This window comes from Suricata suricatta, chromosome 8 (assembly GCF_006229205.1).
Source record: "Suricata suricatta isolate VVHF042 chromosome 8, meerkat_22Aug2017_6uvM2_HiC, whole genome shotgun sequence".
NCBI lineage: Eukaryota > Metazoa > Chordata > Mammalia > Carnivora > Herpestidae > Suricata > Suricata suricatta.
This window is the reverse complement of record NC_043707.1, coordinates 107,307,850-107,323,070: the sequence shown is the minus strand read 5'-3', so window position 1 is coordinate 107,323,070 and position 15,221 is coordinate 107,307,850. Positions and strand designations below refer to the sequence as shown.

Genomic DNA, 15,221 nt, shown 5'->3' with positions numbered 1-15,221 from the left:
GGTCAAACTCTAAAGTTCGCTTTCTACTTTCAAAAGAAACCTTTCAAAAGTTGGGCCTTGGCTCAGAAATACTCTTCCCACGGTCTGCAAGAGCTCTCTCTTTGGGAATTTGCTGGCCACATCATAATATTCATCTACTCCACTTGGCTGTGGACTTGTCAGTGGGGCAGGAAATTATTATTTTTAGAGTACTGAGTGAAAGATAAAAATGAAAAGAGAAACTCTACTTTGGCAACCAGTTGCAGGTCCTAAAATATTTGTGTTTTATTTTTGTAGAGAAGCCCACCGGTTGCCTAATAGATTCAAGATAAGTTAGAGAGCAAATGATGCTATAGTAGTGCTATAAAGGGCTTAGAAGAAACTTCATTAATTAGGACTTCAGTATTCCTTTCAAGCACACAGAATTTTCATTGTTGGTGGTTTTAAAGGTCTGGTTTAAAGGCTTAAAGGTCGTGACATTTATGCTTAAACTGATGGGTCAATTAAAAAAAATAAATGATTTAATAAAACTTCTTTGATTTAATAAATTTTTTTGCTAGTTTTCCTCCTTTATTAGAAACAAAACTTTTCAGATGGCTGATTTTCCTTGTTTTTAAATTGGAAAGTCTGGTTTATGAGCCACTTTATTTATTTGCTTATTGAACAGCTGTTTACTGAGTGACTACTATGTGCCAAGGGCAGTTTTAGGCTCTTAAAGTATATTAGTGAACAAAAAAGGATTCAATCTTCATTCTAACAGGCAGGACAGCATATGTTATGAATAAGTTTAAATAATAAATGAGTAAACTGTACAGCACATTAAAGGGTGATCAGTACTTTGGAAATAAAATGTTAGGGAAGAGGGGCAGGGAGGACAACACCACATTGGCAGCTATAAAACCTTAGAGTTTTATGGAGGTTACCGAAATTTTGGACTTGTGTCCCACTGAAATCTCTTTAACTTTATGTAATAAATGCTTGAGTAAATACAAAGTGGACAGGTGAAATCAGTAAAAACAGTGGTGGAAGGCCCTCTAAAAATTCTCTCCTTCACAAAAGCAGTGAGAATACTGTAAAAAATTCAGAATCAACTTTTATGAATACGAATCATGAGCAGTGAAACAATCACGTCACTTTTTTCAGTACGTTGGTAGTTAGTGTACCTCTCTTATTCGGTTCATACACAGACAGCAAGAATGTAGTGGCGTTGCTTCCTAGTCTCCCAGTAATAAACCCATGCGATATTAAAAAAAAAAAAGATAACAGAATTGGCCAAGAAAATAAAAGTGCAGCAAAGAAATGAAAAGTGATAAGGCTGGAAGTGAAATTCAAATTGAACATACATGGAGTTAGTAGAAGAAATGGCTGATCATGGGAATGTTAACAGTGCTATCATGTGAGAACACAGATACACAGCCAGAGGAACTCTACATAAAGGAGGAAAGTGCTTGTGACAAAAGGGATGCAGATGTTCCAGAGGAACTTAATGCCAGCAAAACACTTCCTTCGCATTCAAGGAATTCTTAGAGATAAATTTCATGGGATTGTAAAATACAAAGAATAGAATGTTGGAAGCTGATACAAACTTATAAAGGTGTATTCATCAAGGCCTAGTGAAGATGCTTGTTCCATATTATAATAAAAGAGGTAAGCATTGTTCAAATTACTTTTGGTATGTTTTTTGCAAGGAAAACAATTTAATTCTCAATTTCTCTAAATGCTTTAGATTACAAAGTACTAAATAAATATTAGTTTAGTATGTTTTGATTTTCCTATACATTTATAACTGACAATAAGAAAGTTTTTCATTTTTTGACAAAAAATTTTAAAGATTACAGAACAATGGTGGTTTCTCCCATTGACTATTAATATCTCTTTGCTTGGTTTCAACTTGCAATGTCATTTTTATATTCTGGGAGTACTGTGAAAAATGAAGATTTCTTTTTTTAATTAAAAATTTTTAGGATTTCTTATATATATATAAATTTAGCACAAAATTATGAGGAGATGGTATTTCAAATCAAAAGTAAAAAGATAGGTGCTTCAGAAAAGGAAGCTGAGGAAAGTTGGCCATGGTCAACAGCTAGTATGTGGAAAAACCAGGATATGAATATAGGGACGCTAAGTCTACAGAATGTGCTCGTAACTAGGATAGTATATTACCTTCTCATGGCATATATCCAAAATACAGGATCTTCCATAAGGGCTTTGAATTCATAAAAATTAAAAATTTTGTACATTAGGAAAGAACACAAATTAAATGGCAAAGTACAGACTGGGAAAACCCAGGCATTGTAACACCTGACACAATGAGTATATTAATAAACAGGATTTAGTAGCTAAGTTACCAACACAGCAGGCTCTGGCACTAGCAGACGACCCTCCAAATCCTAGCTTCATTATTTTCTACTTATGTGAAACTGGAAAAGTTACCTAATTCATCTTTGCTCTAGGTTTCTCATCTGGAAATATGGATAATAATAGTATTTACTTCAGAGTTGTTAAGAAGATAAAACAAGATTATAGATATACAACAGTTAGCAAAGTACCTTGCTGTGCTGATTATTATTTTTTTTATATCTTTATTTTATTTTGAGAGACAGAGACAGAGAGCGAGTGGGGGAGGGGCATAGAGAGAGGGAGATACAGAATCTGAAGCAGGCTCCAGGCTCTGAGTTGTCAGCACAGAGCCCAACGCGGGGCTCAAACCCACGACTGTGAGATCATGACCTGAGCTGAAGTTGGACGCTCAACTGACTGAGCCACCCAGGTGCCCCTGTACTGATTATTTTAGTAGTGTGCAAAGACTGTTATAAATCAATAAGAAAAGTATAGTAAAACCAATAGACAAAAACACAAAGAGGGTAGTTCATAAAGAAGAAAAACAATTGCTCAGTATAGTAAATAATCAAAGCAGTTCAAATTAAAATAAGTCATACAACTTTTCAGCATATTAAATTGCCAAAAAGAATTTTTAAGTATTAATGTCCAAAGTTGTTAAGAGTTTAGGAAATAGACACTAAAGGGAGTAAAATGGATACATCCTGGCAATTTGGCAGTTTGATGGTGATTTCAGGATGTTATTCTAAGGAAATAATCAAATAGGTACAAAAGGATATATGCATGAGAGTGTTTATTATAATACTTGTAATTTTCAATTTCAAAAATTTGTAGACAACCTTAATATCAGTCTACAGAGGTTACATTTTTGTTTTGTTGTAAGTAAGCTTTGTGCCTGATGTGGGGCTTGAACTCATGACCCTGATATTACATGTCACTTGCTCTACTGACTGAGCCAGTCAGGCACTCCAGTAGAGGGTTTTAAATGAGAAGTTATGAAAATTCCTTAAAATGTAATAAAATGCAGCCAATAAAAATAACAGTCAAAATGAGTATGCCTCTTGCTCCAGTGACCATCATTTCCTGCTTAGATTCTGCCTGCCTCCAGTCTCTCCTTTTCAAACTCATTCTCTACACAGATGTCAAAGGCAGATCTAATCATGTCACTCCCTTGCTTGATATTTTCATGGCTTGGCAATGCAAAATCCTTTTTTTTAAAAAATTTTTAATGTTTTATTTATTTTTGATACAGAGAGAGACAGAGCATGAGAGGGGGAGGGGCAGAGAGAGTAGGAGACACAGAACCGGAAGCAGGCTCCAGGCTCTGAGCTAGCTGTTAGCACAGAGCCTGACACGGGGCTCAAACCCACAAACGTGAGATCTGACCTGAGCCGAAGTTGGAGGCTTAACCGACTGAGCCACCCAGGCGCCCCGGCAATGCAAAATCCTAAAACAAGCCTCTAAGGCTGGAGTATCTTCTTTCTTTTCCCTTCAGAGTCCAGTAACCCAGGACTCAACATGTTTCTTGGCTGGACTTTGTGCTGAGTTATTCTCCCTAAGGATTTAGTATTCCATCCAGCCCGCTGGTTAGGATCACCCTGCTCTCTTAACTACTTCACTATTACTTACCTACCCTTCACTACTTCTTTGGAGTGCTTACACAAATGTTATTAAACGTTGCTTACGCAATTATTTAATATATTGTCTTTCTCTATCAGACTTTATATTCTGAGAGCAAAAAATTATGTCTAGCCAACATTTTCTCCATTGTCCCTAGTATAACGCCTGACATGACTGCTTGATGCATTCACTAAATGAATGAATGAAAAGCAAGCTACAAAATAAACAGTGTGAGTCCAATTTGGTAAATGAGGGACCAAAAACTTATGTGGGCAGTACCAGACACAGAAATAGACTACCCCTAGCAGGTACATGCTGGCCAGGCTCTTCCGTGAGAAGGGGAACGTGCTCCTCTGACTGGTGGGAAGAGCGGGCAGGCTGCACAAGGGGGTGGGAGCTTGCTGGGAACAGCAGAGCTGATGGGGGTGGCAGCCTCTGAGGTTCTTACCCTTCCAGCTCCCTGGACAGGAAAGGGCTGCCAGAAGAGGGAGGTAGGTCTTCAGTGGACCACCCAAGGTGCAGGAATCAGGGAGTCACGAGATGAGGGGTGCCTGGGAGGCTCAGCTGGGGTGTTAGACTCAGAGTTATGGGGAGATAGGGCTTGGGGAACGCATAGCCCGAGGGAGGGGCTCAAGGCCAAGGCCTGGAGTTTCCCAGCCAGGAAACTCACTATAGAGGGTGGCATGGAGAAGCACTGGAAGAGTGAATGCCCTTCACTTGAGACCATGCCTGAGGTCAACTCCTCCCGCAGCGGGGAGGTGGGGGTGGGGGATGGGTCTATATGCTCAGAAGAGCTCTCACCAGGTACTTGTTCTTAAAGACACACCCTAGCTGTGTGGCAGCCGGAGGCAGTGTGGTGGGTGAATGGGTAGCTGTGCTGCTGTCTCTTTTGTCAAAAGCTTGACCTGGCCGGTTTTTCAGTCATCTCAAGTCTTTGTTTTTTACGGATGTCAAATTCTTCTGCCTACCTGGTTCCTGAAGGTAGATTCCCATCCTCCATCCCAGAGGGACCAGGCGAGGCTCTGCATACCACTCCTTCCTCCCAGTAGCATCCTTATTTCTCTGCTCAGCTCCAGATTTAATGTTTATCACAGTGAAGACTCACCACTCCCACTTGACACATGATCTCCCTGGCTTCCAGCCAAGGGCCCTGAAGTCCTAGAAGAACCTTCTTTGCCATCCCCAGGAGCCCAATAAACACATTCTGAAGGAATTAATACAACCATTTATTAAACTTTCCCATGTGCAAGATCTTCTTTAATGGAGTGTCACAGAGGCCCTTAAGGGAGGAGCACTGGGGCAGGAACCTGTGTAAGGCTTAGGAGCAGGGTTTAAAGTCTAAGCTTTGAGTTGGGTGAAAGGGAGCTACTGAAGACTTCAGAGAGGAGATAACTGGCTTTAACCTTGCACCATCTTGGGGATGACACAGCAGATGGAGAATGAGATTGGAGGTGATACAGAAGCATTGAATATGGTATGGTAGTGGTGATTTAATGTTGAGAAGATGTAGGCTCTGAGCCAGGGAAGGTGATGGCACTTTGTTGTTTGACACTGGGTTGGAGGAAGGGCAGAGCTCACACTTCGGGTACAGAGGGAGAGGAGGAAAGAATGCGAGGGAGAAGGTGCTTAGCTGCTGCTTCATTCTTGGGGCAGGTGATCAAAGAGGATGGCCATCACTCTCTATCTCCAGTGCCTTGTTTGGGGAGGAGCCTCCACCACCCTCCAGAGGTTTTAGTTTTGAGTCCAGACTGAAGCCAGAGAAAAACAAAGAGCAAAAGGGCGGGGTTGGGGCCAAAGAAAAAAAAGCAACAAAAAAATCCCCTGACGAAACGTCCAGAGGGTGGGGAGCTAGAAGGCCCCCTTCAAGTAGCTCAGGCCTGGCAGCTTGTGCTGGGCTTGTGGGATTCCCTCTCACAGAGGCTAAACAACTCGGGAAGCAAGCCTGAGCACGCATATGGCTTGTGGGTCTGAGGGGCTGGGCCACCAGGGTCAACCCACCGCCCCCACTCCAAACAGACACAGGGGCGTGCTGTCTTTTTCTGAGCTTGCCAGCTCAGGTCAGGAGTGCGCAGACCCCACTGGTCCAGGGAATGTGTCTTCACCCTGGGTGCCGCCTAGTGGGACCTGTGCCGGCACAGTCCTGTTGGCCCGAGGCTGCCCCCTGGTGCCGCCTCACTCCTCCCAAGGACTCATGTCGGTGTCAATGGCCACGCAGTTGTACGCCGCATAGCGGAGCTTCTCCTCGCACACCTTGGCACTGAGGAAGACGGGGACTTGGTCAGCACCAGGTGCAGAGTGAGGGTCAGTGCGCGGGGTGATGGGCGATGGGGTTCCAGTTTGTGTACTTCAGTACTGGAAGTCCTCCTCCATCCCAGGATGCCACTCCTTTCCCCACTCCCCACTCTAGGCTTGAGTCTAAGAAACCCACCTGGCATAGTGCGGTAGGAAGAGGGTGCTTGAACAAGTGGAAGACTCAGGCAGCGCATCTGTGGTTTCATAGCTGGGAGTGTGGAGGGGCCACAGAGTAGGAAGAATTGTAGGGGCACACAGTTAGGGTTTGACATGTGAGTATGTGTGTGGGGAGAGGGCAAAGGCCAGCCACAAACCCTTGGGACCCCTACCCTTGCCACCAGCACTCACCCCAGTTTGTCTGGGTAGATATAGATCCGTGCTGGCAGACGGCTGCGGCCAGTGACAAAGCGCAGGAAGCGGCTCCGGTCCTCTGGATGGAGAAGGAAATCAGTGCCTGCACTAATGGTGGGGGAGATTCTACAACTTCTACCCCGCTTCTGTATCCCACAATGGAGTCTGAACCCAGGCATCACTCTCCTCTCTTCCACTGACCATTGGTGAAGTTATTCAGCGCTTCCCAGAAGTACTGCACCCGAGTGTCAGATGGCTCGAAGTCCTCAAACCGGGCTGGGGACAAGGTCAGAATTCATTCTTAGGTCCCAACCTACCTAGTCCTTAAGCCTCTATCTCTCCATTGCCCTGCCCCACACTCACTGAGCTTGCGCAGAGCGTCCACAGTGACCTCTGGGTCCCCGCACACTTTCTTCTCCAATTCCTGCCAGGTCAGGAGGTCCAGCACAGCTTGTGGCACCACCTTTAGCAGTCCGGCCTGCATGGCTGCCACCTGGAGAGGGAGAGAGAGGCCTGGCTAGGGAAGAAGGCACAACTCCCAACTCAGTGTGTGGTGGAGGCACTTGGCATTCACTCAGAGAGATAATGGGGGACATGACATGATCTTTGTTTAGCACTCTGGGCCAGCTCTGAACCCCACCAACAAGCAGGAATGTAGGGCAGAGGAATGGTAGGGGCCAGAGTTCTTGGGATTGGGTACTGGTGGCCTATTAGGGCAGGCTCTGTCTATTAGGAGCTGTGCAAAGCTTTCTGTTCTACTGGCCTTTGGGTGGTACCTGCTCCTTGCTCTCTTCTAGCCGTGTCTTCTGCACCAGCTGGATGAAACGGGAACGGTCTTCATATCCCACTACGATGCCTGCACCCCCAGGGATCAACTCTACTACTTGCTGGTCACTCAGTACAGTGGTGAATGTGAGTTCCTTTCCAAATTTGAACTCAAATGTCTCCTTGTCCATTCCTTCCATCACTTCCAAGAGCTTTACCTGGGGGTTGGAGAGAGGCAAGGAGGTCAACCTTTCATTGTAGAGACAATGTTGTTTTTTTTTCTCAAGATGCTCACAGGGAAGCAGGAGAGGCAGATCGGCAAGGTAGTTGCCATGGCAGGTAATGAGGGCAGTGAGGGGGTCAGTAGAAGGCTATGAAAGCATCAAGACAGCACTTCTTTGGCTGCCAGGGAAGGTGTCCTGCAGGAAACAGCATCTAAGCTAAAACCTAATGATGGCTGGTTTTTAGGCGCAAGAAGTCAGGAGAGAGAATATCTGGAAAAAAAGGTTGAAAGAGCAAAAGGCCCGTGGAACCTGTTTGGCTGGAGCCTGAATGTGAACTAAGTGGCCAGAGATCCAGAGGTCATATAAGGTTTGTCAGGTTCTGAATTTTACCCTAAGTCCAGAGCAGAGACACTGAAGGGTTAAAACAAGGGGAGGGAAATGAATTATTCTGGCTGCAGGAGATCAGATGGGTAAGGATGGACATAGGGACCCAACTTTGCAGTCACTGGTTGTGTCAGAAAGGAAGGTGGCCTGAACCAGGAGGAGAGCAGTGAAATAGAAGTGGTGGACAGATTCCAAAGAGAGATGTGACAGAACATGGGAGGTGAGGGAAGAGGAGTGAAGGCTGACACTGAGGCCCTTGGCATGGGGAGGGGTGAATAGCGGTGCTGTTCTGAGACAGGGACCACTAGAGGGCAGAAGACTGGGGAGGTGATCAACTCCCAGTGCTGAGCCTGAGGTTCCCTGGGGCAGATGTCTTGTAGGCAGATGCATATATGGTTCCAACCTTAGGAAAGAGGCTGGAGTTGGAGGTAAAGCTTTAGGGGTCACCAGAATAAAGAAAGTAGTTGAAGCCATGGGAAGAGAAGGAGCACATGTGAGGTCAGAGAAGGTTCAGGATACCCTTGGGGAGCAGCAACCTTTAGGGGTTGCGTAGAGGAAATACCAGGCCCAGGCCTTACTTACCAGCACAGAGTCCACAGCTGGGAAGTCCTTGCTCCAACTCACCTCCTCACCAGAGAGCTGCTTCCATACAAACCCAGGAAGAGCTAGGACCTATGGGACAAATAATGGTATTCTCACACTGGGCTGCCCAGGTTTGGGTGGCTCTTCTTCCTTCCAGGGGCCAGGCTCATCTGATGGGGGTACAGATTAGGCTACTCACCAGGAATTCCTTACCCCGAAGGGCAGCCCCCATCAACTGTCCAATCCACTCATATTTGGCAAAGTCTCGGCAGGAGGGGTTGGGCACATACATGTCCCGGGCCTCACCAGTGCCATTGCCCTGCCCCCAGGAGAGAGCTGTCAGCATGGTATGGAATGGACCCCACTTTGTTGCCCCAGACTCTCCAAAGACTTGCCTGCACACCTTCTACCAGGGGCCCTAAATGATCCCTCTGACTGTAGAATATTCCCTCCTTCCCTGTCTGCCAAGAGGCTACAACTCAGTCCCTCCTCTGCCCCCTGTCTAGTTCAGCACCTGGGAAGTCTGCAGAAACAAACCTGAACAGCAGAAACAACTTGAGAAGTAGGGATAGGAGATTACCTGGTTGGCTGTGCGCACAAAGAAGGGCAGAGGCACAGGGGTGTCTGCTGAGCTAGGGCACAACTCTTCTGACATGTCGGCCAGGCTATCCCGAAAACCACCCCCTGAAATGACAGACAGATGCTTTCCACTGGGGAATTCAAGAGTCCCAGCCCCCCTAAAGGATTAATAAGCAGGTCCTCTGTCTTGGTTAGCTGGTAACCCCAGAAGTCTCTACCACTATAAAGGCAGGAGCCTTATTATCATTCCTCAGGGCCTCACCTTGGTCAATGATGCCTTCTGCAATGAATTTACACTCCCACCACTGGTCATAGCGCATGGGCCACCTGTAAGAAGGGGTGGGTCTTCGTCAGGATGGTTCACCACCCAGCCAGAAGTAGGGACTACAGAGGGGTAATGGTAAAGGGTTCCAGAGGCAGAGTGCAGGTGTATATGGTTTATGTAACCCCAGCACAAGTCCCTCAACCCCATGCCATACCTGTAGTCCAAAGGCTTTTCATACTTGTCAGAGGGCTTGAGGCCTTCATAAACCTGGGAGCAGGGGAAAGGGGAGGGAGTTGTAGGAAAGTCTGTTTCAAGATCTGGCCCCACTCTAGCCCAAAGACCTTACTCAAAGTTTCCTCTTGGTCCAGCTCCCAGGTCCTTTACTGACCCTCCCCTGGTTTGACCCCAAGTGGTCCAGACCTGGGTGAAGACTGCATTCTTGCAGGCAGGGTCTCTTAAAGGGCAGGCACGGTGTTCCATGGCAAGGCGCCGGTTGATGTACAGGCGTGGCATGAAGCTGGGCTTGCTGCTTTCGGAGTCACGCAGGCACTGGGTCACTAGCCCTGGCCTTTGGCGTGATAGCAGCAGGAACTGCTTCACTTGCTGGTGATAGGTGGCCAGAGCAAGATTGGCAGGCAGTCAGTCTCTGTCCAGGACCCGGAACCTTCCTCTATGGCTGGACCCAATTCCGTGGTTCTAGTCCATGCCTGGTTTATCCCTCCCCCCACCCCCCACCACAACCGTCCCCTTCCTTATTTCCAGTCTCTCCCTTAGTCCAGCCACCAGGGAGGCTTTCTAAGACAAAAAATCAAATTTTATCATTACCTACTTAAAACCTTCCCAATGGCTTCGCTGACCTGGGACATAGTCCTTGCTTCACAGCCTGGCCCATAGTGCCCTCTGCTTTCAGGGCCTGCTATTTGCCTACCCACTTCCAGCCTCGTCCCCAGGTCATACTCACATCTACCTGTGTACTTCTCTCAAGTCATCTTTAACACCTAGCAACTCCCAGTATGCACCTGTCATGCAATGTGCCCTGTGCATGCTGTCACTCCTCCTCCCCCAGCTCTTTTACATTTCATACACCATCTGGGAGAACAGCATCCCCACCACTAAATTTTAACTATTTGCGTTTGGCTTTTTCCTACATTCCCAGAGCCCAGCAAAGTCCAGGCCTAGAGTAGATTTTAAAAACTCTCTGTAAAATAGTGAATGCTTGCATGAACACAAAAGAGCCCACTGCTGAAACCAATACTAGGCGGGCCACGCTCACCTTAATCTCACTGAAGGTGCCAAGTGTATGATCCCAGGCAGGTACTAGGTGGCGCAGGACACTGTCTAGGATCTTTATGAATCTGGGGTGAGTGGAAAAAGAAAGATTATGCAACTAAAGAAAGTGGCATCGATTTAAGACCCTCTCACTCCCTAACACCTAAAGACAGGAGAGGGCAGGGGCCAGGGGCTGCACTGACCCTTGAAGTGAAACATATTACAGTACAGGGCCTTGGGAACCTTCTTCATACAGACATAGGAGGTTCAGGATGGGGGGAAAGGAAAGACCTGGCAGGCCCAGGACCACAGCCACCTCTGCAAGAGAACAGCTCTGCGGTACAGCACTTCAGGGTCAGTGCCTTCCAGGCGTGGATATCGCACCAGACTGGCTGGCTGGAACAGGTCTGCATTCAACCCTAGTTCCCGCTGTTTAGATGACTTGATCTTGATCCCTCGAAGACGCACATCAATCCCATCATCTGGGGGAAGGAGTCACAATAAAGTTACTTAGGGTACCTGTTGACTCCTTGGACCTCGGACCTGAGAATGGCTCCTTAATGCTCAGACTTTTGTCACCCATAGTCTCCTAAAAACTTGGGACCTTTGTGAGCTCCTTCTACTCATTTGACTCTGATTATTTATTCTTTGCTGGTTCCTCCATCCATCACGTTGGGATGTGTGAGGGTCCCAACTCAGTTCCTCTTCCAAATGAGCCCAAACACCTCTATGGCTTTAAGGAAGGCAGGTACCTGGTGCCTCCCACCTGGCTCAGGCCCAAAGTTTCAAATCCTGGAGTTAGGCCAGCTACCACCTTCATCCCAACTCCAACCCCAACCCCATTTCTTCTCCACATTCACTGCCAGCTAGCTACTATCTACACTCTGGGGCCCCCCCTTCCCTCCTTACAGCTTTAAGCCCCACCTCGGCACTCGACGATGCGGATCTCGATGACTGGGAGATGAACGGTCATGTCCTCCAGGACACAAACATCCCCGATCAGGGTCCTGAGGAGATGGATGTGAGGCACGTTGAATACTCCTTGCCTGCAGGGACTGTTGGGCTCTAACCTAACCTTATACTTCCAAGTGGGGCCTGGCCCCGTTGCTAGGATCATGCCCCATGTTCTTTCCCAGACTATCTTGCTCACTCACTCATCAATGCTCACGTCACTCAGCTTCTTCAGGTTGTCCCCTTCGCCTCCATAGATCACCACCCGCTTAGGCATAAAGTTGTCATCTGTGGTATCCACTGTGAGTAGCAGTTTCCTGGGTGATCAGAGTACACACATAGGTCTCTGTATACATACAGGCATGTGGCCTGCCCACCCTGTCCTACCTCAGAGCCCACTTACTTGACAATGGTGCCCTTTTTCATGGTAAGCCGTACCCAGTGCTGGCACTGGGACCCATCACTCTCCCAGTAGGTGTCTGCATTGCTGTCGGTCAGGCAGGACACATTGAACTCCTCCTGGGGTAGGGCAGAGCGATGGAGTCAGTGTTTATCCCACTGTCTACACTGGGAGGTATGCTTTGGGCCAGGGAGCACAAAAAAGAAAGTACACAGAGCTGGGTCAAAAGCACAGCTGGTATGTGTGCAAGTATCTAGGGATTCCTACAGGACTTCCAAAATACAGTGCTGGACTAAGTCTGGCCTGTGGGGGTTGGGGTTTGGCCCTGGCTTAGAGGTGAGGGTTCTGGATCTAGCAAGATGGGGCATCTTGCTTGGGGTGGGAGGAGTCCCAGCACCCACCGTGTAGGAGGAAACGTCTATGCTCTCCACATACTGCTTCACGCTACCCAGGTTCTCATCCTCCTTGCCCAGGTGGTCGTACAAGAAGTGGATCAGGTCTTCGTCGCACTCGTAGGTCCACGTCGGGGGCACATAGCTAAGCAACCCCAAGTCCCTAATTAGGTCAGGCCCAGACCTGAAGATCCTTCCTCCCTATCCCACCCCAGTGCACTCACAGTAGCCTTTGTACAGCTTCCGTGTATGCCTCGGCTGGCTGCGGCTTTGATCCAAGTCGATAAGAGTATGTCAGGTCCACTACTTGTTCCCATCTGTGGGCACAGTGTAGGGGGTGGGATGGGGAGACATCACTGGGCAGAATGCCACCCCAGGGAGCAAGCTTTCTCCAGAGCTCAATCTCTACCAGTCTAGGCCTCCAGAGGCTCCACCCCAGCTCCACTCAGGTACCGCCCCTTCCTGCTCTTAACTCTGCCTTCAGTCCACGTCCCACCTCCCTCTCTGAGCCAGACTAGTTTCTAATCCTTCCCGGCCTACTATCAGGCATCAAGGCCCGCCCTTTCAGGTGCAGGACCTGAGTACTGGTCGGTAGTCCACGCCAAAGAGCTGCTGCTGCCGCTGAAGATGGTCCGGTGTGTCGATGGGTACGAGGCGGGCCCCGCCCTCCGCCGGTCGGCACACCAGCAGCCAGCCTTCTTTCAGTCCGCAGTCGCCCAGGTGTTCTGCCAGCTGCTCCTGCCAAGAAGCGCAAGATGGGGACAGCCCTCAGGGAACTGCCCAGCGGCCCGCCCTGCCCTGCCCTGCCCAAGGCAAAGAACACGGAACGCAATGCCAGCTCATTATGGGGTTGGGGATGGGAACAGCCTGGGGCTTCCCTGGCCCAGGGGTCTTTTGCGGGGCCCAGGGCAGGCCTGGGAGTACCTTGGTCAGCTTCACCCAGAGCCCGTGGCCGTTGCACAGCTCCTCTCCGGTAGTACGAACGCAGGCGCCGCGCCGGAGCTCAATGCTGTCGCGAGCAGCGCGGAGGGTCCCGGAGCCGGTACCAGAGGCGGGGCCCGCGGCTCCCACGCGCAGCCCCAAGCCCTCCGCTTCCCACACCGGCAGCAACACGCGCGACGGTCCAGCCGGGTCCTTGTAAAGCTTGTAGAGCACCTCGCGCGGCACGAAAGCCAGCGCCGCTGGCAGCGGCCGTCCGGCTCGGAGGCTCTGCGCTGCCTCGGCCAGGAAGCGCACGCGACCCAACAGCTGCCGAGGGGACTCTAGAGCCGCACCCGGGCCTGGGCCCGCCATGGCCAGACTGCAAAAGGAAAGCCCAGTGCCGTTGGGCTTTTGGAGTCTCCGCGGAGGCTTATCAACCTTCGCACCAAGATCTGCCCCGCCTTCGGCCAGCCCTCGCCGTAAGTTCTGGACTAAGGGCATCCCTCGCGCCCGCCGTATTATCCTGTATACCCAGATACTTAAACTTATTGCAAACCAATGTGCCTCCCTCTCAGCCAACCAGACCCAAGTTCAGTAGTCTCCACCTGATCAGTCTCCCCCTTTACATCCTTATTGCTACTACCATCTTATGCCCTCATTGAATCACAATCCTGTCTATCCTGGAGCAGTGCAACAGCCGTTTTTCTAGTTCTCTGGCCTCCTGTTTTTGCCTTTCCGCACCCAATGAATCATACTAAAACCAGAAGACTCTTTAAAAATCTGCTAGACATCTTCTCAGGCTCCCCATCCTAGGGGCAGTGTTACTAAGACGTTTGGGAGAATAATCCCCTCCTCAACCATTGACAGGAATCTTGAGTTGTTCAGGCTTGATTCTGGGAATTACTCCTAATCCTAGGACACTGGTGATCATTATCCAGTTTCTCCCAGTAATCCTGCACCAGATGAGAAGAAAGATGCAAGGTGGGAAGAGGACTCCAAGGTGGTTAGATAGGATAGAGGGGCGGGGGGGGGGAAAGGACAGGAGGTGTTGGTGAAGTACAACCATGAAGGAAAAGGAAATTTTGTCTTGTGCCCTACCCTGTAACCAGTTTTACTGAGATATAATTCATATTCCATATAATTTACCCATTTAAAGTGTACAAGCCAATGGTTTCTGATATTAGTTTTTAAAAATTGTGGTAAATGTAGCAAAATTTGCCATTTAAACCATTTTAAGTGTACAATTATCTATTTTCAAAACTTTTTCATACTTTAAATAGAAACTCTTTCTCTTTAAGCAATAACACCTCATGGCCTCCTCTTCCCAGCCCTTGGTAAATTCTAATCTACTTTCTGCCTCTATGAATTAGCCTATTTTAGATATTCCATAGGTGGAACCATATATTTGTCCTTTTGTATCCGTCTTACTTCACTTAGCATAGTATTACAACAATATTGTAGCATGTATCAAAATTTAATTTGTGTTTATGGGCTGAATATTCCATTGTATGTATACACTACATGTAATTTATCCATTGATCTGTTCATGGACAGTTGGATGGAAACTTTGTTTTATATTTTATTTAAAGATTTAATGTTTATTATTGAGACAGAGAGAAACAGAGCATGAGTGGGGGAGGGATAGAGAGAGAGGGAAACATGAAGCAGGCTCCAGGCTCTGAGCTGTCAGCACAGAACCTGACGCAGAGCTCGACCCCACACACCTTGAGATCATGACCTAAGCTGAAGTCAGTTGCTTAACCAACTGAGCCACCCAGGCGCCCCTGGAAATTTTGTTTTAATATAGTTTTCAAATAACCAAAGTTATCAAGAAAGAAATAATAAATGAAATCATGTAATTTGGTCAGGTTTCCTTTTTTTCCCTCTCTTCCTAGGTAGTTATTTGG

The 15,221-nt window shown here is 48.0% G+C and overlaps 1 protein-coding gene across 1 annotated transcript; it reads right to left on the bottom strand.

Annotated features, from left to right (window-relative positions):
* Positions 1-5,144: 5,144 nt before the first annotated feature.
* On the bottom strand, positions 5,145-13,758 carry HECTD3 (HECT domain E3 ubiquitin protein ligase 3). Its single transcript, XM_029947852.1, has 21 exons — positions 13,318-13,758; positions 12,971-13,131; positions 12,618-12,710; positions 12,403-12,538; positions 12,005-12,120; positions 11,805-11,918; positions 11,575-11,657; positions 10,967-11,132; positions 10,655-10,736; positions 9,802-9,984; positions 9,596-9,648; positions 9,379-9,443; positions 9,118-9,221; positions 8,737-8,856; positions 8,538-8,627; positions 7,359-7,565; positions 6,946-7,075; positions 6,784-6,858; positions 6,580-6,661; positions 6,368-6,439; positions 5,145-6,196 (listed from the first exon to the last, which is right to left on the bottom strand). Exons 1-21 carry the CDS (start codon positions 13,684-13,686, stop codon positions 6,112-6,114), a joined length of 2,586 nt encoding a protein of 861 aa, XP_029803712.1. The 5' UTR covers positions 13,687-13,758; the 3' UTR covers positions 5,145-6,111.
* Between the last annotated feature and the right edge of the window lie 1,463 nt (positions 13,759-15,221).